This window comes from Echinops telfairi, unplaced genomic scaffold (genome assembly GCF_000313985.2).
Source record: "Echinops telfairi isolate 266 unplaced genomic scaffold, ASM31398v2 ScPeMD7_7415;HRSCAF=8453, whole genome shotgun sequence".
Taxonomy (NCBI): Eukaryota; Metazoa; Chordata; class Mammalia; order Afrosoricida; family Tenrecidae; genus Echinops; species Echinops telfairi.
Genome location: NW_022111315.1, coordinates 505,427 through 531,521, shown reverse-complemented (window position 1 = coordinate 531,521; position 26,095 = coordinate 505,427). Strand labels below are relative to the sequence as shown.

The 26,095-nt window shown below is 49.2% G+C and overlaps 1 protein-coding gene across 4 annotated transcripts; it reads left to right on the top strand.

Moving 5' to 3' along the window:
* Positions 1 to 21,667, top strand: NLGN3 (neuroligin 3). 4 transcript variants are annotated; one of them, XM_045296981.1, is made up of 8 exons: positions 1 to 100; positions 2,635 to 3,291; positions 3,956 to 4,015; positions 8,392 to 8,451; positions 10,149 to 10,298; positions 15,984 to 16,169; positions 18,417 to 19,206; positions 19,850 to 21,667. In XM_045296981.1, the coding sequence occupies exons 2-8, from the start codon at positions 2,835 to 2,837 to the stop codon at positions 20,691 to 20,693; spliced, it is 2,547 nt and encodes an 848-aa protein (XP_045152916.1). In that variant the 5' UTR covers positions 1 to 100; positions 2,635 to 2,834; the 3' UTR covers positions 20,694 to 21,667. The 4 variants fall into 4 exon arrangements, with proteins under 4 accessions (XP_045152916.1, XP_004716729.1, XP_045152918.1 ...); XM_004716672.2 differs by lacking the exon at positions 3,956 to 4,015; XM_004716671.2 differs by lacking the exon at positions 1 to 100 and having other exon boundaries at positions 1,240 to 3,291.
* The last annotated feature ends 4,428 nt before the right edge of the window (positions 21,668 to 26,095 follow it).

Sequence of the window (26,095 nt, the reverse complement as noted above, 5' to 3'; positions counted from 1 at the left end):
AGCAGTTCTCCGGATTCGGGTGCGGATCCCTTGGCCTGGAGGCGATATGGGTGGTCCACAGCTGGGTTCAGTCTCGAAACAGCAGCAGCCCGGGGAACAGGTGAGGCCGCCTGCCCCGGTCTCTCATCCTCTAGCTGCTCATACCTTGCCCCCATCCTCTCTCCTCAATCCCGGACTCCTCCGCTCCCCAGCCAGTGCCCTCTATCCCTCCCAGCCGAGTATTCTTCATAGCCACTTTTGACCCCCCTACCCCCACGTTTACCCCCATTCTCTTCCTCTCCTCCTCCTTCCTAAATCCCTTATCCTTATCATCCTCCCGCCTTTGATCCCTCTATTTCCACAATCAGGCTCGCATGCTCATCAAAATACCCCTACTGAGTGCCCCCAGCCCTATTCCTGAACCTATCCGCACATTGCCAGTGCCCCTCCCCCACAGTGCAGCCCATTCCCCTTCCATCATAGCATCTCACAGCCAAGCTCCCTCCCCCTCTTTCTGCAGCGCACCCCCCCCCCCGCCTTTCTCCTGTTCTCCCCATTCCAGTGCAGCTCCATCCCCCAGTACCATTGCCAGCCCACGTAGTCCCCAATACTGCAGTTCTCAATACCCATTCCATTCCTGCACAATGACCCTCGCCCAATACCACTCCGGTCCCCACAGTGCCCCCGAATGCCATTCTCATCCTCAGCACTGCCACCTCCCCTTGTCTTCCCCCAATTGTGAGCTGGACCAGAATGGAGGTCCAACAGTGGGTCCTAGGGTACAGAGGGCGTTTGGGGGTCGGTCTGTTTGTCTAGGTGTTTACAAGGGAGGGGCTGCAGAGAATTGACTCAAAAGAGAACGGCATTTGACACCAAAGGGTTACTGGAGAGGGTGACATCCTGAAAGGGTTAATTGAATGCGTGGGGTAAGGGTGGTACTGAGGGGGTTAAAGGGAGGGGGGTAGTTGGCGGTGAATCTGTGTGAATGAGCGGTCTGTGCCCCTGAGTTGCCATGGAGACGGTGAATGGGGGGATTGTGTGAACTCAGCTGCGGACTATCCCCCCCCACCCCTACACACACACACACACACACACACACACACTCACTCCCTCTTGCCCCACCTCCATACTCCTACCCCTTTCTTCCTCCACCCCCACCCCCACCCCCGCCGGGTGCATTCTGGGCAGTGTCTGGGATCTTTTCCCCCACACTTTGCTCCTCATTTCCTAGGAGCCTCCACCCCTTTAGTCACTTTGCCCACCTCCTTCCCGCCTCCCCTCCCTCCCTCTCGCTCTCACACACTCATGTGCGCGCGCACACACGCGCGCGCGCGTGCACACACATTCTCATTTCCCTCTCCAGTGGCAGCGGATTGTTGGGCATTCTCAATCTCCCTCCCCCACCCCTTCAGCCAGTTCTTAAAGGAGCAAGCCGGCAATCTTGGATGGCGGGAGAAATGGAGGAAAACTAAATATTCTCGTGTGTGTGTGTGTGTGTGTGTGTGTGTGTGTGTGTGTCGCGCATACGCCCACACAATTCTGTCCATGTGGAAGCCTGTGTGTGTGCCTGTGTATATGTGTTACATGTGCAGTACTGTGTGTGTGGGTCCTTTACTGTTTCTGTTTCCACCTATGTGTCGCCATGATGTTGTGTGTGTCTTGCATATTTACCTATGCAGTGTATGTGACTATATTTCAGTAAGTCTCTGTGTCTCTCTGAATGTATGTGAGTCACTGGCTCTGTGAGGCTGTCTCCAAATGTGGGACTATCGTGAAGATCCCTATGGGTTGCGAATGTATGTCTCTGCAAGTGAGTATCACGGTGTGATTCTGGCTTAGTCTCTCACTTGCTCTTTGGGTCTTTGTGAGTTTATTTCTGTGAGCCTCTGAGTCTGTGTCTCCCACATGCCTTGGTTTATTTGACACTGACTGAACGTCAGTCAACAATGCTTAAGGGTGCTGGGCAAAAGGACTTCTGCCTCAGTCCTGACACTGTAGATTCGAGATAGCCAACAGAAAAGACTAAAGTTTCAGGATTTGGGAGCTATGAGGACCGAGGGGAGCTATGAGGAAGGGAATGAGAGGGTCTCAGGACCCTGACAAATGGCTGGCTGCCCTGTTCTGCCTCGGGGTGAGGAGCCTCTCTATGGGATCCTTCGCCTAGCTGCTACTTTACATTGCTGTGCCTCGCTGTCCCAGAATGAGTTTAAGGATCTTAACCATGCCTGATGTGGAGGTCCCTGTGTGGCTTTTCCAGGTCCCAGGGGCTAGGTAGCTCGTGTTCACACAGCATGCAGAGTGACCTAAGCTCCGTTTCCAGTTCTCGCCACTACATGCAACTCTGAACTCCATTAGCCATGGAGGTTTTGTTAGACAGGCTGGCACAATAAACTATCTCAGAGGTGAAGTTGGGGACTGTGGAGTTATAATGACAAAATCTGGACACTGACAATTCCCTTGGATTTTTCCAACCATGGCCAGGAACATAGAATGGTTCTGACTGGCAGTGGAGATCAGCTCTGGGTCCCTGGAAGATTGGGTATATGAAACCTCTCCTAACTCTAAAGGAATAGCCCAAGCCTAGTAGGGCCCAAAGATCTCCGCTGTAGCCCTCCCAGACCCTCCTGGATGACTCATACTTCCCTCTTTCCACAGGCCTGTCTGGCCCTGAGGAAGTTCCCTTTCTGAAGCTGTGGTGCTTGGACGACCTGCTCTCTCCGTGGCTGGGCACCTGTAGGTGTCCCTTGAGAGCTCAGTTTTGAGGTTCAAGTCAGTGTGGCCATGAAGGGGCTGTCTGTTGGGCTGGTGCTGTGACCCTGGAGTCGGCCTCTCCTGCCAGTCCCTCTGCCCAGAACATGTGGCTGCAGCTTGGCTCGCCCTTGCTGTCCCTGAGCCCCAAGCCCACTGTTGGCCGGAGCCTGTGTCTCATCCTGTGGTTCCTCAGCTTGGTGCTGAGGGTCAGTGCCCAGGCCCCAGCACCCACAGTCAATACTCACTTTGGGAAGCTAAGGGGTGCCCGGGTACCATTACCAAGTGAGATCCTTGGGCCTGTGGACCAGTACCTTGGGGTGCCCTACGCAGCTCCCCCAATCGGCGAGAAACGTTTTCTGCCCCCTGAGCCACCCCCATCCTGGTCGGGCATCCGGAACGCCACACACTTTCCCCCAGTGTGCCCCCAGAACATCCACACAGCTGTGCCCGAAGTCATGCTGCCCGTCTGGTTCACTGCCAACTTGGATATCGTTGCGACTTACATCCAGGAGCCCAATGAAGACTGCCTCTACTTGAACGTCTATGTGCCCACGGAGGATGGTGAGTGCTACCACCAGGCACTGTGACCTCCCTGCCTCCCGCCTGCCCTTTGTGTTTGTGGCTTGCATGTGGTTGTGTGCCCTGCAGCATGCATCCGTCTGTGAACAATGCTTATAACCATCACTCTGCTTGGCCTTCCGAACTCCCCTCCCTGTTCTTCCCTCTCCCGGCATTGTCCGAGCTCCCATGTGTAAGTGACACTGTTACCAAGAAAGGCCTGGCCAGGCCCAAGAGCTTTCACAGGTCTAGATCCAGAGTTCTGGATTGGGAGGGTCGGGGCTCCCTGGGGGAGTATGGGTCACTGCTGGCAGCTGCCTGCGGGAGGATGTTGGCTCCACCAGGGCCCCCTGTTGTCATTCCACCTGCTTTGAAAGGTGGTAGGTGTGTGTGGCCAAGGGAGCTGAGGCTGGGGGGGTGGGGGGTGGCAGGGGAGGGGCAGGAAAAAAGCCTGGCGGGCAATACTTAGGTGCCTCCTCTTTCACTAGCTAAAGCCTCCTCCCATGGGGCTTCTACTAAGGTAAGTGATAGAAACAAGGAGATGGTGGGACAGGCTCTCTGCCATGTGCCCAACCTGTAGAGCAGCTCTTGGGGTCTGGGTGTGGGGGAATGCATGACCCTGGGCAAAGGCCTCCTGTTATTTTTTAGTTTTTTATTCATTTTACAGTAAAGCGGATTTCCAAGGAATGCGCCAGAAAGCCCAACAAGAAAATATGTAGGAAAGGAGGTAGGTAGCGAGCCGGCGGGGAGGGAGAGAGAGAGAGAGGGAGGACTGCTTGCCCACCTGCCCCTACCCAGCCTTCCTTCAGGTAGCCCAGGCTCAGGTGGGGGGCGGTAAGCAGGCACAAGCTCCACCTTGTCCTAGGCCTCTGGCTGCTTTCCAGGGAGGATTTGGTGACCAAAGGCAGGTTCAGGACAGAGGCAGCAACCCAATGCCTTCCAATCTTCCCAGTCCTAAATGTCACCCTAACACATTTGCCAAAGACAGAGCTAGTGACTTCTTCAGTGACACCTCAGGAGAAACCCCAGGCAGCCAAGATAGAGCCAGCGGCTTCTCCTATTCTAGGTGGGTCAAGCCATAAGATCATCCCTCCCATAGCACTCTCCCAGGGTTGGAAGTCTGAACTCAACTCTCCTATCCTGAAGCTTAGACCAACAGGTTAGTTCCTACTGCTGCTCCCACCATCTCTGTGACCAGAGCTTAGCTCAAAGACCCAGGCTACTTTGGTGGCAGGACATGGTTCTGGAAACTACGGACTCTAACAGACGCGAGAGATGCTGAATTCTAATGGTACCCTCTTGCTGTGAGGAATTTGTTACCCTGGATAATGTTTCTTGATGTTTGAATATTTTGTTTCCTCCAAAGTTCTTTCATCCTCATAAAATCTTCCCCACATCTCTGGAAGCACATAAGGCAAAACTCAATGTCCCAATTTGGCAGACAGGGAAATGGACATAGGGGAGTGACTTGCTATTACTCTAGGCCACATCGCTCGCTGTGCTGTGGCAGAGCTGGGAACAGAACCTTGGTCTCTTGATCTTCCAGGCAGTATTCTTTCCACTGTAGCACACGGGAGACAACTCCCGTCTGACCAATTCCACCTCCCCAACACAGAAAACAAAAACGATGGAATGTCGGTGTGTTGGGCAGAACTGCAGTCCCGGGCCCCATGACAGGAAAAAGCCATTGCCTGCTCCCTACAGCCCTTCGGAAGGCATGAAGTTCGTTTTCCTTTCAAATCTTAGGACCTGGTTTCTTTAGAGTGGGGTCAGCGGGGACAGGGTGGGATGTTCCCCAGACCTACTGAAAAAGAGTTTCTGGGGGCACAGCCTGGGAGTCCACACGTTGAGCAGGCATCCTCAGTGATTTTGAGTGAGACCCAGGGGCAGGGTTTCACCACATCCTTATACCCAGCCCAGGACCTCACACTTAGTAGGCCCTCAGTAAATCATGTTTGTGCAAAGAAACATTGTGGTGCTGCAGAAAGAGTATACGTCCGGGAACTGCCCAGCTCAACTGAGTCCCAGCTCTGCTGCTAACTCACAGTGAGACCTTAGGCAAGTCCTTTCCTTTAAGAACCTCTGTTTGCACATCTAAAGTTGCCAGGGAGCTATCCTGGCCTTAGCCATACCTTCAACTTCAAGAAGAGGGTCTCTAAAACCTGCTCCAGTTGAGTTACTTGGAGGTGGGGGAGAGGGAAAAGATGAAATTATTAGTCTGAAGCAGAATGATCTCAGGGTTCTGGTAAGCTTTAGGGCAGTATAGTTCAGCCCTGAGAATTTGACTAGTGAGCCTCCAAGAAACCAGACCAACACCACCACCGAGTCAATCCTGACTCATTGTGACCCTGGAGGACAGAGTAGAAAAATCCCTTTGGGCTTCAGAGACTTTTACGTTTGTACCAGAGTAGACAGCCCCATCTTTTTGCCTATGGAGCGACTTCGTCGGCTTGAATGGAGGACCTTGCTGTCAGCAAGTCAATGCATAGCCCACTTAAGCCGCCAGTGTTTCTTTCTAGAGTGCCTCCAGAGGCTGTAACTATTTACAGAAGTAGAGAGCCTCAACGTTCTCCCTCGGTGTAGCTGGTGGAGTCACAACTGCTGACCACAAGGTTAGCAGCCCAACCTATAATCCACTCACTACACCACCAGGGCTCTTGTTGTAGAGAGCCTAGCAGACTACAAATCCCCATTCACATACAAACATTCACCAATCATGATCTTTGACTAGATCTTGTGCTAGGCACCTTTGGAATGTGGATGGAGGCGGGGAGTGGGGAGAGATAGGGGAAAGATGTAGAAATTACTAAAGGCCTCCTCATTATTCTGAAAAAGCTCTTGTTAGGTGCCATCGGGTCAATGTTGACTCGGGAACTCCACATAACACAATACACCTGCCTCAGAGGGTTTCATGGGCTTTCATTTTGGGAGCGGATCTCCCGGTTTTTCTCAGGTGGAGTCGCTGGGTAGTGCCAAACTGTCAACCTTTCGGTCAGCAGCTGAGCATGTTGGACCAACAGGGCTCCTAGCCTAGTGTTAACATGCTTTCCCTATGCCCCAGAGGCTAGCCGGAGAATGGATTCTAGACAGTGTGGGGCAGGGCATTTGGTCATCCAGCAGGTTCAATTTAGTTCCCGATCCAGAGTTTGTGGGCCATTTGGAACAGAGGTACCAATCTTGCCTCCGGCGGGCGCAGGGGGTGGGCCACACCCAGAGACTGTCTACAACATAGAGGTTAGGGTTGTGGTATGCATAGATCAGGTGGGGCTGCTCCAGCTCAGCATCTGAGAGTGTCAGCTGAGTTGGATGGGGATGAGAGGCACTACAGTAAAGAGCTGTTTAGCAAAGGCATCCTTTGTGGAAGAGCCTGTAATACGGCAGCAACCCAGAGACAGTCCCAGAAGGGAACAAAGGGGCTACATCCTTGACATTTGAGCTGATGGGAAGTGAAGGATCTCGTGGGGATGGCCTGCCTCACCCCCACCCTACCCCCATCAGATCGGAAGGAAGGCATGTTTGGGGTGGGGCCGTTTCTTTCTGTTTGAGGGCTGCCCACTGTGTGGGTGATGAGGTCCCATGTTCCCACAGGGCTTCTGAGGACAATATTGGTAGATGAACAGACAGTAAGCACCACTCAAAAGCCAGAGCTTTTTCTACCCCTAGGGCTAGGCTCTGGCCCTAGCTGAAAAACCACTGAGTAATTAATATGAGGTGGATTCCTGTTTGGATTAATAGCTGTAAGGAAATTCCATCACCCGAATGCAGCTCAGCAACTTCCAGGCTGAGGGAGGGTGACTAGTGTCCGACCCCAGAGGGTAAGCCCTGTGCCGCCAGTATCATTACTTGTTTCTGCATACTGACTAGCATCCAGAAAATAGCTCCTTTTTCCACAGCCGGTCTCAGCTCCAAGATGCATTTGCAATCTCCTTATAACAGGGAGGAGAATGGGTGCGAGCTTGCCCCTAAGTCCTCAATGTCTTCTCTCCTCTAGTCTCTTATTTCCTCTCTTCCCTCCCCTTCATGCTCCACCTTTTGTCCCATCTTCTTCTTCCCTTCGCATTTTCCTTTGCCACCAGGTGGCATGGTGCAGTGGAAAGACCATGAGCTTTGGAGTCACATAGACCTGGGTTTAAATCCCACCTCTGGCACTTCCTAGCTGTGCAAGTTTGAGCAAGTCACTTTACTTCTCTGAACCTCCGTTTCCCCACCAGTGAAACAGGAATAACAAGAGTACCTACCTCATTGAGCTGTAAAAATCAAACAATCCATATTAAAGCGAACATCTGGCACATGGCAAATAATCAGTACATGGTAGGAACTATTACCATTATTCCTATCTCTTTGTTTTTCTCTCTTGTTGTCCCCTTTTCCTTTTCTCCTTTCTTCTTTCCCTCCATCCCTCCATGGTTCTCTCTAATTTTTAGAGCAATGCTAGCTGCCCTCAGACCTGATTCCTGTGGGCAGGAATCTCATTTGCCGTTAAACAGAACAGAAGGCCTCCGTGAGATGGACCAAAGGGAAAGCTGCATCTCCCATCTTCGTCTGTGGGAATCAGGGTCAGCTGAGGCCCAACTGGAGCTTGCTCACTGGGCCTGGGTAGTGAGCTCAGGACTGAGGTCCCTGCACATACTAGCAGGGACTTGACTGGTGGCAATGCCACCTCTCACTCTCAGTACCACCCCTGCTCTCCATATCAACTCTCTGTCTCTCTCTCTCTCTCTTTCTCTCCTACCCAGAATAAATCCTTTCCCTGAGTGAGTCTGTGGCACTGTAGCCTGGACTACCTCCTCCTACCTCCTTCCTAACTGGGAAGGTTTGGGGGATGCCAAGGTAGTTGGTTGAGATAGGCCATTGGGGACATGAAGGTGGGGCAGGGAGGTGCAAGGAGGCCAGCACAGCAGGGGCCTGCAACACCATCATCCTGATGAAGGTCTGGGCCTCAGCCCACCCATTCCCTCAGTTCTTGCCATCCCTCCTGCCTGTCCTGGGCCCAGGCCCAGAACTGGCTTGCTGGGCCACACTGCAGTCATGCTGTTTTTGAATTCTCTCTCTGTTTTGTTCTCTGTTCTGTGCTGTTGTGTCTCCCTGTGTCTGGTTCCCCAGGATCCGGCGCTAAGAAACAGGGCGAGGACTTAGCGGATAATGACGGGGATGAAGATGAAGGTATTTGGGGGCTGCAGGGCGTGGCGGCTGGTGCATGGCACAGAGCCCCTCCCCCTCTTGATGGGGAGAAGCCCCATCTGTCTGTCTGTCCGTCCGTTGGTGTGTTTCTGTTCCTGCACAAGGCTGTTGGCCTGCTCATCCATCTTTGGCCTGGTTGGCCACTGGGCGTTCCAGGGTGATGGACATTACTGACTGGAGCAGGAGACCACCAGCCGAGCTATGGGGCGGGCAACCTACTCACCCTGGTTCCCCACCCCGTCCTCAGTTCTGCAGTTGAAGTGGGCACTGCCGGAGACAGCTTCCTCCTCCATCTTTGATAGCTCATGACACCTATTGAACAGCAGAGATAGAGGGAGAAGACTGAGCTGGGGGAGGACAGGGAAAGGGACAAAGGAAACTAGGTGGGGAGATGCCTATATTTCATCTGTGAGATACCTGGGTTTCAAGGGGAGATCAGCTCCTGGTCCAGCAGGGGCCTAGCAGGATGTTGAATTGCATGAATGAAACAGTGATGGTCAAAGGGGCAGGATGGAATAGGACCAGCCTAGAACCTCCCCAGCCTTCTCCCAGAAAGAGCGAGGTGGTCTCGGAGCCATGGGCTGTGATTGGTTCAGCACTGGCTGTACACTAAATGCCAAACTGAGGCCGGGGCCCCACAGCCCCAGTCAATAGGTGGTGTAAGATTCCTGGTGATCACTGGGTCAGCCCTTCTCCTTGGAAAGCAGGTTCCCTGTGCTTCTCAGCAGAGAGCATTCCCTTCAACCTCCGTGTTCTGCCCTTCCCTTCTGCCCCAGGAAGGGCCAGACAGCTCAGGCGGGCCCACTGGTAACTGATAGGGTTGTGCTAAGGTGGCAGAGGGTCGGTTCCAAGTCACAAAGTGAAGGGTTTCAGACAAAGGTGATCTGGCCTTCTCTTGACTTTCCAGCCCCAATGGTCCCTTGTTAAATGGCCTCTGGAGAGACTCCATCGTCATCTTAATGCTAACTGGGAAGCCTCTCATTCCTAGTTCTGCCTCTATCCACATCCCAGTCCTCGATTTTTCCAGTTAAATCTGCCTAAGGCCCCGGGAGAACAGAGGAAATGGGCACATGGCTGAGCGACTATGTCCATGAGGTTCTTCCCGCCCCACCTCTGCCATTGACTCCCATTTCCCCCACATCCTTCCTTCCATGTTCTCTCCCTGTGCCACTCCTTATGCCCACCCCTCTTGTCTCTGCACCGGGATCCAGCTGCTTCCAATGGCCGTATTTCCATGTAACCGGTCTAGTCTTGGGGGTTTCAGTACTCCCTAGCTGCTGCTCTCTAAAGCCATGTCAGGTCCCAGGACTCCTGGCTGCCCAGGGCAGGGACTCACTCACTTGATCCAAATAAGGAACCCACCCTTCCTTTTCCTGCTGCCCCCTACCCTTAGGGCTTATCTGTGGCCCACCTAAGCCTAGCTGATCAGGCTGCCCGGCTGCCTTCCACTGGGAAGCACTTGAAAGCAAAGTCTTTAAAAACACCCTTGAAGTCCAACTGTCTTTAGCTGATTCTTGAGCTTCAGGCTGAGTAGCCTCATGAGTCCTGCCCTTACAGATGGCAATCGTGTCCTGATACCTGGGATAGCTTTGCTTCCCACACCCTCCCCCGTCCCTGCCCCAGACCCAGGACTGAGAAGGCATCCTACCCAGCCTATGTCTCACCCCTTCTTCTTACAGATATCCGGGACAGTGGCGCTAAGCCTGTCATGGTCTACATTCATGGTGGCTCTTACATGGAAGGGACAGGCAACATGATTGATGGCAGTGTCCTCGCCAGTTATGGCAACGTCATCGTCATCACCCTCAACTATCGAGTTGGGGTGCTAGGTATGGTTCTCTGCCAAGTGCTTTAGAAGGGGAACAGAAGAAGATTGGGGTGTTAAGAACAAGTGGCCTTGGTTTTCTAGCTGGTGCTACTTTGGCCAAAGTGCTGTTATCTAATGGCCTCTACCCAAGTGCTGGTAGTTTCCCCATACTCACAGGGCCTTTTGCGGAATGTTTAGACACCATTGAGGATTCGGTTCAAATTTCACACCTTCTCTTAGGTCCCAAGTCGAGTCTCTGCTTCCCAGTTTTTGCTTGACTAAGTTTTGTAGGGTCCTGATCTCACCCTTACACATTCACTCTCAAATATAGATCCATAAACATACATGCATGCATGCATAGTCCCATACATTCCTCCCTCCAAATCTCTATTCTAAAGTTACATCTACACCCATATATGTAGCATATATCCACATTCACAGTTTCCTCTACCCTCCTATGTATTCCCAGCACAGAGTCACATCCTGTGTATTCCCATGCAGACACACAAACTCCACAAATGCACATCCTACACATGTACACCTTACATAAAAATTCCTTCTACCCACCCACAGACAAATACACACACAAATGCACGTATCCCCTTAAACATTCCCACCTCTACATTCACTCCCCACACTCACATACTGCACACATACGCATATATTTCCTTCACCTTCCCAATACGCACACAAACCCGTTATTGCCATGTGTATAGATACCTGCATGTCCACACCTCCCAACTCCATGCATGCACAAATACTTCTCCCATACCTGAACACACACACCATACCCCACATTCCTGCTTTCACATCAACACATATATCCATAAAGTACATAAACTCCCCACGTGTACACATACCATAAATACACTGCACATATACCCAAACAACACACACACACTTTCCCCATATATACCTCCCACATACATACCCAGTACGTACACTTAGACATTTTTCCCCACAACTATATGTTGTTGTTATTGTTGTTGTTGTTGTTGTTGTAAAGTGCCATTGAGTCAGTTCCAACTCATAGCAGCCAGGTGTAGAGAGAGCAAACTTCTATCTAGTCCTTCACCATCTTCCCAACATCCACATGCACATCTGTGCCTACACAAACTTCTATCCACCCTCAACTTAACTCTTATACACCCCACACTGAAATGTCCACATATACACACATGCATGCACCTGTGCCTTCTCCACACATATAACACCATACATTCCCATTCTGTTACACATATACATTCCTACGCATACACACCCAACCTCATACACCCTGATATGTCCTAACGTACACATACTCTGTTGTTCACATGCTGTCTGTCAGTGGGCTAGGCTGCCCCTGTACCTTGTACCTTCCTTGATATTGAGGTCTTAAAGTAAATGGATATACCTCAGCAGTGAAACCAACTGTGCAGGGCCTTCCTCACTTTGAAGTGCTCACTCAAGCCTTGGAGGACATATGCAGCCCCATCACCTTGTTGGCATCAAGAGGCCAACTTCTTGCCTGGAGGGTTGGTGCGCTCTGGGTTCCAGTGGAAGACTAGGCTGCTTGTTATAGCTATAGGCCTGGGTGTTGAACTAGCAGTTAGGCATGGCTTAGTCCATGGCCCATTGGCTGATAGGACCTTCTTTTAATTTGTTGTTGGGTATCCTGCTCTTCCAGTTCCAATCCCAAAGGCCCTGGTGTTGCATTTCCCTTTGCCCTGTGATTGTATGCTCAGAATGGCAATTTCCCCTTTACTGCACTATAAACCTTTCATATGATGTGGAATGGGAAGGTAACTGTTTTTGGTTTAGACTGGAGAAATTATATTCCCTGAAAAAAGTTGAGCCTGTGTGGTACCTGGCACACCAAATATAGAGCTCACTGGCCATCTGTCTAGTCTCTCCACAGCCTCGTAGACTTTGGATTTCATGGTTCTGCTGTTGCTCCTCTGTCTTTTCCCATCGTTTCAGACATCACATCATGGCAAGGCTCTCATAAGTTAGACTGTCCTGTTGAGTATTTGATGGTAAAGGAGGGGCCATGACGGTGTTTGCAGCCTGTACACTTGGACCACACAGCTGCCTAAAGAGTAATCGATACACAAACATAATCACACACAGATGTATAGACATACATATGCAGTAGTTGGAAACCAAAAGTAGTCTCGCTACTTGATTATCTTAGTGAGAGTGACTGAAAATGTTCCACTCAGATGCTTTTTCAACTTATAGGTGCAAAGTTCATTGAAGTTCAAGTACAAAAAAATACAATATATTTCAGTTCCCTGTTATAGGAGCAACCAGGAATGAAGGAGAAGAGATAATTGGAGGAGAGGAGAGGACACGAGAGAGAAGAAAGTAAGGAAGAGAGAAAAGGGAAGGGATGAAGGGAGGCAGCAAGAGCAACACAAGGAAAGGACGCAGAGAAGGGATAAGAGGGAAACTCAGAGGATTTGAAGTGTCAGTTGGGAGCTGTAGGCCACACAGAAAGCTATTGCTGGTGAGCTCGGTTCTGACAGCCTGGGTCACAAAATTCATAACCCTTCAACTGCTCTACTCCTGCTCTATCAGAAGACCTTTGGGAAGCCATGACCCCCTTTGAAATCACAACAAAAGCTCTGGACTCCTCCCCCCCAAAATGTACATACACACACATAAAAACTTATAAAGATAATTTCATGGACTCCCACCCCCTGAAGCTCATTCATAAAACTCAAATTCAAACCCGCCATTTTACAATTATTTTACCCTATGGACACCATTTTACAACCTCCTCTCATTTGGATAACCAGAGCAGCACATGCAATTAATAGTCAAATAGGCTTATGTGATTAATAGTCAAAGCAATATTACCCAAACCATAGAAGGAGTCATACACTGAGATTTGGTCAGAAGTTCCCCTTCCCTTCCTGGGCACCCTTCAGGTCCTGTTCTGGAACACAAACATGATAAATAAACCACTGATTGGATTCTGGGTACTAGATGTAGAACATAGGTGTGTGTCCCTAACACTTGGGGATTTGGCTGTATTCCTGGAGGCTTTGTTGTTCTGTTTGCCAAGCACTCGAGCAAGTGGCCAGTTTTGAACGTTCCTTACTTGAATCACTTTACCCTCCCTTCCCATCAGTTTCTCCAGAGCCCAAACAGACGGTTCACGCTAAGGTGCTTCCGTAGACATCTAGGGTGATTCACACATGCTGTGTAATTACCATATGCTAATCCAAGGCAGGAGATGTCCCTACTGGGTTTGGAGCCAAGCAAAAAAAGTGGCCCCAGCAGGACATAGGGTGGCGCTGAGGAGTAAGGTCTCACAAATGGGCACTGCAAACAAACTGAAAACCTGGTCAACATCAGGCCTCACGTGATACAAACATCAGATTTTGATACCATCTGCCTGGTGCCCTATCTTTTGTTAACAAACCATTTACCATACATTGCAGTATGATCTTAGGCCCAAGAAGACTGGCTCAGAGTTAGACTGACAATTTATAGCGTTTGCTATGTCACCCATCTCTTGTGGTTTCTGTAGATGGCTGTGTTATGGGGGGACTAGTAGAGAGTGACTGCTCTCTCAGACTTCCAGCGTCTGTGTGCTTGTAGTTGTTTGTGTTGTAGTCTCAAGTGCCCATACCTGTTTGATGTAGTACTTCAAGTCGGATTCTTGTAGTAGGGATGGGTGACATGGTATCATCCACATGCTTCAGTACTCTTTATTCCAAGGTTGATGGGGTTCCAGGCAGATAATCAAATCCGCCACCCAGCCCTTTTAAGCCTTTGTTTCACCCCATAAGTCAGCACAAGCTGGAGAAATTTCCCTTATCCCATCCAAATGCAGGCTGTTCCTGGGTATTAGACAAACTTCACTGAGTGATGCCATGACAAAAGCCAAAGCCACGTCTGCTCTCACTTAAGTGAGAGGAGAGTGCAAGAGAATATGGGGCAAAGAGAGAGTAGGAAAGGGAGGCCAGGTGGGCTAAGAGAGGCACATAGTGCTCTTTGCTCAAGAGTCTCAAGGCTTGGACAGCTAGGTGAGCTCTTGGTCAGCATCACTTTTCTGACTCACAGGAGCAATTTGTGAACGTACCAGGCAAAATGGAAGCTGGTGTTCTTGTCTAGAAGAAACTGGACTTCTCTATGCATCCTCTTTTAAGCCTCTCATTTCCTCATCTGGAACCTGGGCCTAAAGAGGGCTTGTGACGGGATCCTGGGAGGAATAACTAAGTCATTTACACACTTGATTGTACCAAAGGTAAATTAATAACACACTTGAAGAGAGTGAAATGGACTCTTTGGCAGAAGTTAGATGCGGAAAGACTCAAGAACGACAGTGATGAAGTCTTGTCTATTTGAAATCAGTTCTTGCCCGGGGCCTGCCAACAACGTCAAAGCATTGTCTTTGAGCTGCGGGAGCTTCCTCAAACATGGCCTCACATAAAGTTGATGCTCGGTCCTGCGAGCGAGCTTTGAACCGTCAAAAACAATGATCCAGGTGTGCATTTCCAATGTGTAGGTCCACGACAATTACCCGCCTGGAAAGAACCCTTCGCAAAGCTTAGGGCAAGAGATATGGAGCCTTCCAAGAAGTCCAAGGAGAAGGAAAGATGAAATAAGATAGCAGGGTCCGTGGGAAATGGAAATGGGCATGGGGTATAGGACATCTCTGTGGAACAGCCAACAGGTGGGCGGGAAGATAGTCTCCGTGGTAACAAGTCTGCACAGCTGCAGATCCCAGCAGGTGGGTGGGAAGGTAGTCTCCATGGTGACATGTCTCCTCAGCAGCAAATCCCAGTGGGTGGGCAGGAAAACGTGTTTCTGTGGTAACACACTGCACTGACTTCCCCATTTCTCCATCAGACCAAAGAGATGCGCTAATCCAGTGGTTTCCCAACTTTAGCAAGCATCAAAATCACCTGGAAGACTTATAATAAACAGATTGCTGGGCCCCACAGCTAGAATTTCTGGTGCATTTGTTCTGGGAAGAATGGGAGCAAAGACCTGACCGGAGAATCAGGGGAAGGGGCTGATCCAAGGCCCTGTAAAGAGGTTGAGATACACTAATTTGTACAGGCATTGTGAAGAGACTTTAAGGTTTGCTGCCCTTTTTGGGGGCAGAGGGGGCACGTGTTCACTTCCTTGAGAGAAGAAAGGAGAAAGATATGTAAATGGGTCTACAATGTGCTGAGCACATTATACACATGTCCTCGTGTCCATTTTAACCTTGTCACAACCCTATGAGACATTTTTATCTTTTGACAACAGAGAGAGTAGGACCCTGAGATTTTAAATGATTTTCCCAAGCTTCAGAAGTTCAATGGCTACTAAGTGATAGGACCAGGACTCAGTCCCAGAACTATCTGACTACAAGGACCTTGCTCTTTTCAGTCTTACACCAGGAAATGTCCCGGATGGCTCACCAGGACAAAGGATGCTGAGTTCTGGCCGTTAGCAGTTCCTTCCGTTTAAGTGTCCTAAAGGGGGGCATCCGCTTTGATCAGGACATTCCTCTTTCCAAACTGGATAATGGATGTAGGGCAGAGAGCCAATCATTCCTGTATTGATGCTGGGCCTTGTAGGAAAAGGAACAATGGTTAACTGGGTTGCAAGAGGTACACTGCCCATCCGTCTTCTGTCCTGACCTTCCCCCACTTCTACCTCCCATCGTATCCCAAGTCCTTGGTCTCTCTGCCTTCACTATTTTCATGCACTTTGTTGAACCCAGGTTTCCTGAGCACTGGAGATCAAGCTGCCAAAGGCAACTATGGGCTCCTTGACCAAATCCAGGCCCTTCGCTGGGTGAGTGAGAATATTGCCTTCTTTGGTGGAGATCCCCGCCGTATTACTGTCTTCGGCTCTGGCATTGGGGCGTCCTGTGTCAGCCTCCTCACACTATCACATCACTCTGAGGGTGAGTAGCTCGTGGAGCAAAACATGAACTAGACAACGACTGGCCCCCTCTGACCCTCAGACCTTCCAGGCTTCAGAATACCCAGCTCCGTGCCCCAGGGTGACCCCGGGGGAATCAGCCTGCCTCTTCTACCAGCTCAGTGTCCCTCTGGGGGAGAAGTGAAAGGGAAAGATTTCTCTGGGGAAGAAAGCTCCAAAGATGAGAGAGAGATGGAGATAGCCTCATTCCCACCTTGAGCAGATGAGACCCCTTGGGGAGTCTGCTTTGGAAGACTGGGAGTAGCCATACCCTCTCTGAGGGGATGAGAGTTCTTTTGGGGCAGGGGAAATCCTTCCGTTTGGAAAGGACACATTATTTGGGAGTATAGGCCTTGAGTGGAAATTAGTTCCTAGTTGTAAGAAACTGAATCTCTGCTTTTCTCTCTGAAGAACAAGTCTATATAAAAGAAGAGACGTGCTGGCGGGAGGGACAAGATGCACCTGATGTGAGAATCACTAATCAGTGAAGTCGGTTTCTTCTGAGGGACTGTGATCAATTATCAGACTCCAGATCACCTAAAGGTGTACCCCACCTAAGGGAGACTCTCATTTTTAGACTCTCTCCTTGTGGTGGGTCCCCCTGCCAATTTATGCTAAATCAACACCACCACCACCACCACCCTTTTTTTTTTTTTTTTCAAAAAAAGAAATGTTCTCTCCACCTTTGAACGACAGAGAACATTCCATCTCTGAGAAGCAAAGCCGAGCTTCTTACAAAGAAAAGCTCTTCCTGTAAAAGGTACCTGTCTTTGAAATAAGGGAATGTGTGAGCAAGGACAGGGTTTTATTTGTTTGTTTGTCTTTCATTGAAATCGACCCCAGGCATTAGTGATAGTCTCACTGGAAGACTTCAGTCTCTCTTTGAAGAGGACCTATTTCCCTGAGAGAAAACTCATGTGTTCTGACTTAGTAATGTTTGTCTCTGTCCCTCCAAGGAGCCCCCTTGGCAAAGAAGACTAAGGTGGGATTTGCATCTCTGAAAACAGCGAACGTGTTTCTAGGGGACACAGCAGTTGGAGTGGGATCCCCTTTGCTTGCAAAACCAAATCAGCCGAAGTCACTGCTGACTCAGAGCGACCCCACGTGGGCCTCCGAGACGGTCACTGGTTTCGGAAGTAGAAAGCCCAGTCTCTCTCCCAGGGAGTTGCCGGTGATTTCAAACTGCCCACATGCTGTTGTGATCGCAGCCCAATGCATAACCACTACACCACCAGGGCTCCTTGCACTTGGCAAAGGACGGGGAGATGATCGGAATGATGCTGTACTCTGTCTCCAGAGGAGCTAGTAGCACTTGAGGCCTGACTTCTTTAAAGATTTGTTCTCTGGGTTTGTCTGTAATTGACTCATGGAGAATAATCTTTAGAAAAATGGGGCTCTCTCTTTAAGTAGTAATCTATAGTACTCCCCCTCTCTTTCATCCCATGCAAACTTAGAGAAATGAAAGTGTGTGTCTGGAAACTCAGTTCTCTCTTTTAGGAATGTTAGGGCCACTGAAAGAATTATATCCTTTTTTTTTTCTTTGTTGCCAAGAGGGGAAGAATCACCTTCTTTTTGAGCTGGGAGACAGGCTCCCTCTTGGCTAGAGGAAGATGTTGATCTGAGGCACCCTTAGCCTCAGTAAAAAGAATCTCTTCTTGTGGAGACAACAGATTGGAAGGGCACATTCATTTCCTGGAGACTTTCAGACCCCCAAGGTCTTTGCCCTGGGGAATCCTTCACCAAAATCCCAGAATGTGAGGCTCTCTCCTGACTGCATTTCTCATCTCTCATGAAAAAGACTCCTTTGTGGTGTGCGTGGCAGCTCCCTGGTGGTGTGCTGGCACAGAGCTGGACCCAGCTGGGCAGGAAGCAAGAGGGGAAGACAACGAAAGATAAAGAGAGGGAGCATAAGGAAGCTGATCTCTGGGATCCAAAAGGTTAATTCTTCCTGACATTTTCTTAACCCCCAAGCTACCAACCAACTAAAACACGGAAGCAGTGGAAGAACCAGGCAGGGGACCAATCAGGGAAAGGGCATGACAGCCCCTCCTCTTGTCCTAATCCATCATCCCCAATCAAAACAGTTCCTTCTTCTGAGCCCAGTTAACCCAGAGGGCAGCCTCGGTATCAAAGGAATGAGAAGTTTTAGTTGTTCCCCAGGGTTAGGCAAGGGAGGCCGAGGCTGTGGGGGCCACAACACATTTGACCTGGTGCTGCCTGTCTCCTGTAGGGCTTTTCCAGAGGGCCATCATCCAAAGTGGTTCTGCTCTGTCCAGCTGGGCTGTGAACTACCAACCAGTGAAGTACACCAGCCTGCTGGCAGACAAAGTGGGCTGTAACGTGCTAGACACCGTGGATATGGTGGACTGCCTTCGACAAAAAAGTGCCAAGGAGCTGGTAGAGCAGGACATCCAGCCGGCCCGCTACCATGTGGCCTTTGGCCCTGTGATTGATGGTGATGTCATTCCTGATGACCCTGAGATCCTCATGGAACAGGGCGAGTTCCTCAACTATGACATCATGCTAGGTGTCAACCAGGGTGAGGGTCTCAAGTTTGTGGAAGGGGTGGTGGACCCAGAGGATGGTGTCTCTGGCACTGACTTTGACTATTCAGTCTCCAACTTTGTGGACAATCTGTATGGCTATCCTGAGGGTAAGGACACCCTGCGGGAGACCATCAAGTTCATGTACACAGACTGGGCAGACCGCGACAACCCTGAGACCCGCCGTAAGACACTGGTGGCACTCTTCACTGACCATCAGTGGGTGGAGCCCTCAGTAGTGACCGCGGATCTTCATGCCCGTTATGGCTCACCAACCTACTTCTATGCCTTCTACCATCACTGCCAGAGCCTCATGAAGCCTGCTTGGTCAGATGCAGCTCATGGGGATGAAGTACCCTATGTTTTTGGGGTCCCTATGGTAGGCCCCACCGACCTCTTTCCCTGCAACTTCTCCAAGAATGATGTTATGCTCAGTGCTGTGGTCATGACCTACTGGACCAACTTTGCCAAGACTGGGTAAGGAGATACGGGGGTTCTTCTTCTTTGGGACCCCAGAATGCCCTCTACTCCTCTATCTAAACCTATTCCATTATCTCTCTTCCTCAGATCATCCCCAAATCTTGCTTGGTAACCCTTTCACCACCCCCACCCCCACTTCTTACCTTTCCCCACTCCAAGGCTTTCGTGCCATTTTCCTCCCCTCAGAAATTGTGTTGAGGCTCTGAACATGGTTAACTTTGGGACTGAGCAGCAGTGAAGGTTACTGACAGAACTATGATAGTTAAGGTTAGACGATCAGAGACCACATGGAATGGGAGGAAAGTACAGCCAGAAAGAACCTTGAAAGGATCCTTGGGAAAATGGGGTAGCTGAAAAGATTGACAGATGCTCAGTGGCATGGGAGAAGCCAAAGCATGCTTTTGGTGGATGACCATGAGGAAGGACGAGATGGTGTTCATGATCCCATGGGGAATAAGAGGTCAAGCCCTGGGGAAGAAAAAGGTCTGGGCAGAGGGGGAGGGAGGGCCCTTGCAAGAGACAGAAATGATGGAAAGTTTTTGACGGGGTAAGAGGTTTGGGGTGGGTGTTGAGAAACAATGCTGGGTCCTTTTCTTATTCAGGTAGAGTGGTGACCCCAGATTTCCATGTGGTATTTCAGGGATCCTAACAAGCCGGTCCCCCAGGATACCAAGTTCATTCACACCAAGGCCAATCGCTTTGAAGAAGTGGCTTGGTCCAAATACAATCCCCGAGACCAGCTCTACCTTCACATCGGGCTGAAACCAAGGGTTCGCGACCATTACCGGGCCACTAAGGTAGCCTTTTGGAAACACCTGGTGCCCCATCTATACAACCTGCATGACATGTTCCACTATACGTCCACAACCACCAAAGTGCCGCCCCCGGATACCACCCACAGCTCCCACATTACCCGCAGGCCCAATGGCAAGACCTGGAGCACCAAGCGGCCAGCCATCTCACCTGCCTACAGCAACGAGAATGCCCAAGGGTCCTGGAATGGGGACCAGGATGCAGGGCCACTCCTGGTGGAGAACCCTCGTGACTACTCTACTGAATTAAGTGTCACCATTGCTGTGGGTGCCTCCCTGCTGTTCCTTAATGTTCTGGCCTTCGCTGCCCTCTACTACCGTAAGGACAAACGGCGCCAGGAACCCCTTCGACAGCCTAGCCCTCAAAGGGGTGCTGGGGCCCCTGAGTTGGGAGCTGCTCCAGAGGAGGAGCTGGCAGCATTACAGCTGGGCCCCACCCATCATGAGTGTGAGGCAGGTTCCCCCCATGACACACTGCGCCTCACTGCACTGCCCGACTACACCCTGACGCTGCGGCGCTCCCCTGATGACATCCCACTCATGACCCCCAACACCATCACTATGATTCCCAACTCCCTGGTAGGGCTGCAGACGTTGCACCCCTACAACACCTTTGCCGCAGGATTCAACAGTACTGGGCTGCCCCACTCACACTCCACTACCCGAGTATAGCTCCAGCCTGGAGCACCACTCGTCTCTCACCCTCTCCCAAATCCACAAACGCGCACACACACATACACACACACACACACACATACAGACATGTGTACAAGCACGCACCCACACCCTACAGCAAATCCACCTGCACAAACAGATGTGGACATGCACCTGCATGTACAAAAACCTGAGCAAGCCCTTCAAATGAGGACTCAAAATAGTCCTTCGTAAACTGAGGGCTCATGGACCAACAGCTGAGCCCGACCACAGACACCCCTGGAGGCCTGAAAGCAGTGGCTGGACACCCTCTTGGTGCTCGCCTCCAGCCTCTCTCGGAGCTGTACCACCAACCCACGCCAGACTTGGGAGCTTTAAGGAGCGGAGTAGCTCTTCCTCCCCAAGACTTGATCTTTATCTGGGTCTTGTTTGGTTTCGTTTTGTTTTATTTTGGAGCAAATGCTTCTCCAACTCATGAGTGCAAAGAGGCTCTGGAACCCTCAGTGTTCACACAGTCAGACCAAGGAGCAGGACCCTCAAGAAAGAAACGTGTGAGCAAGACCATGGAACGGAAGGAAGGAGGGGCCAACGATGGGGCTGAAGGACCATAGGAGAGAGCTCTCCAACCAGCTCTGCCCCTTTGAAGGGCTGTAGAAATGGCAGGGTGAACTGCTTCCCACAGAGGCCAGCAGGATTGTCCTGGCTAGATCAAGGGACCCTACATTTGGTCAACATCGTTCTGAGGAGGTCCTTGGGCCCCTGGGTTCTGCCTCTGCCTTTGGGGTCATGCTATCAAAAATTCACCCCATTTTCTTTATAGTCGCTTTTGTGTCTGTCATTTCTCTTTCAAAAAGGCAGTATTTTTTGTTGTTGGCTTTTTTTTTATGAAAAGTTCTTAAAACACTAACGGAAACCCATGGAGTTTGTCCTTTGTAAAAATTTTAAACACCGTGTCTTGATATAAAAATAAAAAATCCAGTTAGCACTCCCAACCTGCCTCCCTTGCACAGACATCCATGGAGTGCCACTATGGGCTAGAAATTAGGCACTTTTTCTCTGCCTCTATCTATCTATCTATCTATCTATCTATCTATCTATCTATCTATCTATCTATCTATCTATCTCTGCCTCTCTCAAGCTAATATAACTCTGGGCTTCACTCTACTGGCACCGTGCACAAAAGCCTCCCCGATCTTAAGTTACTGACTCTCTCCCTTCCACCCTGTTACATGCTCTGGGTTCATGCAGCTGAAGCCATCTTCTCAACACTTCAGGTCTCCTTATGAAACAACAAAAATAAGACTGCCTCCTCTGCTGCCACTGCTGCTGCCTCTTCTATCATCACCACTACCCTACCTCGTCCCAGACTGGAGAGTGGGAGGTGGTTTGACCTTTAGCATGCTGAAATTCTTTATTGCATATGAATCAAGTGCAGCATCAGACATGTGGACTTGGGTGACTGACCAAGAAGAGGCACTCTCCTTCCCCAGGGATACTTATTTCCTGTTATATGAATTTATCATTGGGAAAGTATTTGAGGCCCTAGGAGCAATTTCTCTCCAGACTAGTGATCGGTGGCTCCTTGTGTCAACCCTGAGGGATGAATTCAATGGGGCGCCATAAGGTCAGCATTGTAGTATTTCTTATGCTTCTCGGTGACTTGAGGGATTAGAGTAGGAGTCTGTTCATCAAGTGTAACACTTAGGCAGGGTTGCTGAGCCTCAGAAATCAGGAATAGAATTCTTCAACATGACCCCGACAAAATGAGGGCAATGACCCATCACAACCAGAACGATGTTCAGAGGAGACTAACAAAAGATAGTATGTACAAAGCCCAAACACCAGAACTAAATATACCAATTTTGTACATGGGTACAAGAGAAATGTGGAATTATTGACCTCACACAAATACAGTTTTAAAACATTTTTCAAAGGACCGAGGGGAGGGTGTCGGGGCAGGTAACAAGTTGAATGAATATAGAGAGTTCAACTGGTTTTCTTTTGGTCTTCCTCCTGTTCTCTCTTCCCTTCCTTCCTTCCTTTCTCACCGCCCTCCCACCTGTCTTTTCTTTTTTTTTCTTTCCAAAGGAACGTGGATACTGACATACAGTAACAAAAATATGACTTAGAGTAGCTTGGGAATAATCAGAATCTGAGTTTTGTAGAACTATTAGCCCAACCCCTCATTTTATAGTTGGGGATATGGGCCCAGAAAAGCCTGACATCGTAGTGTCAGAAACAGACCTAGAAAGCAATCCAGTGACATACAATCCTCCCCACTGTCCAACTCAACTTTTCCCAGTCTACCTACCATTACCTGGGCCCTGTAAAGTATTAGTGGGTCTACCCTTGATCAACACACTTTCAGAGTGTGTGGAACTACTGCCAAGGGTTTGAAAAAGAGCAAACGCAGTGTGCCAAAGGGCTAGGATATTTTTGTTTTATTTAGAAATAGGAAAGCCAATGAGATAGAATTTAATAATCATGGTACATGTATTATGTAACAAGTATATTGTGACCATCCTCAAAATTTTAGCTCCAACGAAATAATGAACCTGAGGACTTACTCTCCATTTCTTCTGACAATGGTAGAGGTAAAAGGAAATTGTTAGACACATGGGAAAATTGTTATGGGCATGGACACTGAGTAGGTCCTCAACAGTTGCCGAATGGAGTGAATGACCACTAAGGAAGGCCCTGGGTTTCGTCATCTTTCTGAAAGCAAAGCTGGATTCCATGACCTTCTGAGGTCTACCCAGAGGCTTTGGTTTTTTGATCCTTTGTTTACTCCATGTTAGATATTACTAAATGTTGCCTCCGTGTGTGTGTGTGTGTGTGTGTGTGTGTGTGTGCCACCAAATTAAAAGGTTCTCTATTTGGGGGAAATTTAGACACTGCCTGTTCTCTGAGAACTCAAGGTGCTATAGCAAAACCAGCTCCAATATTAATTGGGAGCTCTTGGTAAGAGATTTTCATTGGTCTTCAGAACTTTGGAAAATCTGAATGGAAGAGGGGACCGCCAAGACAAGCAGTGCTGTTCCCAGGTAGCTTGAGTGTTCTCGGCCCTCTTTCTGGCTGCCAGCCCTGAACCCAGCTAAAAAGTTCAACTCCTTCTTTGAAGAGAGGAGGCTGGGGATACACTTGGATTTTATTTCACGTTGCAAAACTCATCAGTGCCTAACCTGGGTTCAGTCTCTATCCCTAGCTTCGGCTGGTTTCTATTATAGTCCTTTGGGGAGGTGGACCCAGCTCTCTTGATATCTGAATTTGTGGTTTGTGCATGAAGGGCCAGAGGTTAATCACTGTAGCCAGAGGTTGGTTGCTATGGAAATATCCACAGGAAGCAAGAATGGTTACCAGGCATGTAGACCTGGCCTTGTACTATATATACTCTGAGGAATAGAAGACACACTCTGGGGAGCCTACAGTTCAGAAGACAAAAATTAACAATGATCAAATGAAATGTATAATCTAGTACGTGACTTCAATTCCATGGTAACGGTTAATAGGGCTGGAAAATTGCGAGAAAGTTTATAGTGGGATTTGTTTGGTTTTTTTAATAGTGGGATTTGTGTGTGAGAGTGGGTGGGTAGAGTGATGGGCATTCCAGGTTGGGAGAAAAGCCTCAGCCAGAGCATGGAGATGAACAGACCTCAGTCATGTGGGAAGAGTGGCGAGGAGACTGACCTGACCCCATGAGAAGGTTCCAATTAAATGGTGGAAAAGGCCAGTGGCCGAGGTTGTCATAATTGCAGAAGAGTTTGGGTGTCATTGGATGAGTGATGACGATACCCTGATAGAACTCTTTGCTAATGATGGCTCTAGAGCGGAAATAAAGCCTCTTCAGCTCCTAGTTGCTTCTTCTCTTTTGCAAGGAGAAGGATTTTCAGAGTAGAAAGGGACAGAGTGGACACCAGAGAGAAGGCAGGCTAGTAGAAGACAGCTCTGAAGACTTCCTCTCATGGTCTGGGTCAATACGTCCCAAGGGACTGAGAGGAGTTGCATCAAAAATTGCAGGACAACTGATGGTGGCTTTGAAAACCTCATGAAGACTGGAAGAGATGTACAAAGGCTGTCTAGAGATGATCCAAATGTAGCCCCACATTGTCACAAATGTGAAAAAAATGAGTCCCACAAATTATAGATAAATACATTTGATACTGATTCAGGGCAAGAGTCTAATGATTAAAAGGAAGGTTGGAGAGCACTTACAAAAGGAAACAAAGATCACTTAACCCCTGCATGGAGTTTGGAAAAACAAATCATAGCCCCACTCAGCTCATTTCCTCTGAGTGAGTGATTAGGCGGATGGATAAGTGCAATAATACACTCATGGTGTAGCTGGAGTTCAACAAAACATTCTCTCATGGTACTCATGTAACAATATGGAAAATTACAGGGTGGATTCTCTGGTGGCTGAATGACTATGCACAAAGTGTTCTATTTTAATATCACTAAATCAAATCTGCAAATTACACAAAGCTGGTAGACAGAGTGAGCCAAAGGGTGAGATGACAGAATCAGAATTCATGCAGATGTCAAGAGGCTAATATAATGGGCTCAGTATAGCAAACTGGAAATACCAAGGACAAATAGAAAGTTCCCTATTTGAATTCCAAAATGTAGCAATATCAGTGTAGGATGTCTCCTGCGATGTGAGATTTGTGGCTTCAAAGGCTTTTAGTGTAAGTGAAAGTATGTCAAGAGTTATGAGCTGAAAGTAGGTTTGGTGACTACAAAAACAATTGTGATTCTGGGCTGCAGTCGCTCACAGAAAACCAAACTCACTGCCATCGAGTTGATTCCGACTCATCCTAACCCTGTAGGACAGGGTAAAACTGCCCCTGTGGGTTTCCCAGACTGTAACTCTTTGTGGGAGGAAAAACCCCGTCTTTCTCCTGTGAAGCAGCTAGTGGTTTCAGACTGCTGACCTTGTGGTTAGCAGCCCAATGCATAACCACTACCCCAGTGGGCTTCCTTGGGCTCCGTTAATAGAATGTAATAACCAGAATTTAAAAGGTGATCGATTTATGCAACACTGCACTAGTCCGACCACACCTATTGCTCTCCATTCAAGTCAGAGGCACCCACACCTCGCAGGAGACATCAATGAAAGCTTATCCAGAGCAATGAGAATCATTAGGGAGCTGAGGAATCCCAGAAGAAATCCGTCTACTATCACCATGACATTGCAGGGATCAAGGGGCAAAGGAAGCTGGAGATTCATTCCATGTAGCTCCAAAGACTCCAAGATCTAATGGGTGGAAGTTGTATGTGTAAGGAAGCAGATTTGGGTGCAACATGACAACGATGCTTTTTTCTTTCTATTTTATACTGAATTAATGAATGAATGACTCCAGCTTCGTGAAGTCCTTCAAGATTTATTACTATTAGCTTCAAAAACAGAGAAGAAGAAAATC

What these genes read in the sequence shown, in the direction of transcription:
- NLGN3 (XM_045296981.1), top strand. Translation starts at nt 2,835, where the DNA reads ATGTGGCTGCAGCTTGGCTCGCCCTTGCTGTCCCTGAGCCCCAAGCCC. An exon ending in TGACGGGGATGAAGATGAAG is followed by an intron (nt 8,452 to 10,148) that starts GTATTTGGGGGC and finishes TTCTTCTTACAG; the next exon opens with ATATCCGGGACAGTGGCGCT. An exon ending in ACTATCACATCACTCTGAGG is followed by an intron (nt 16,170 to 18,416) that starts GTGAGTAGCTCG and finishes TGTCTCCTGTAG; the next exon opens with GGCTTTTCCAGAGGGCCATC.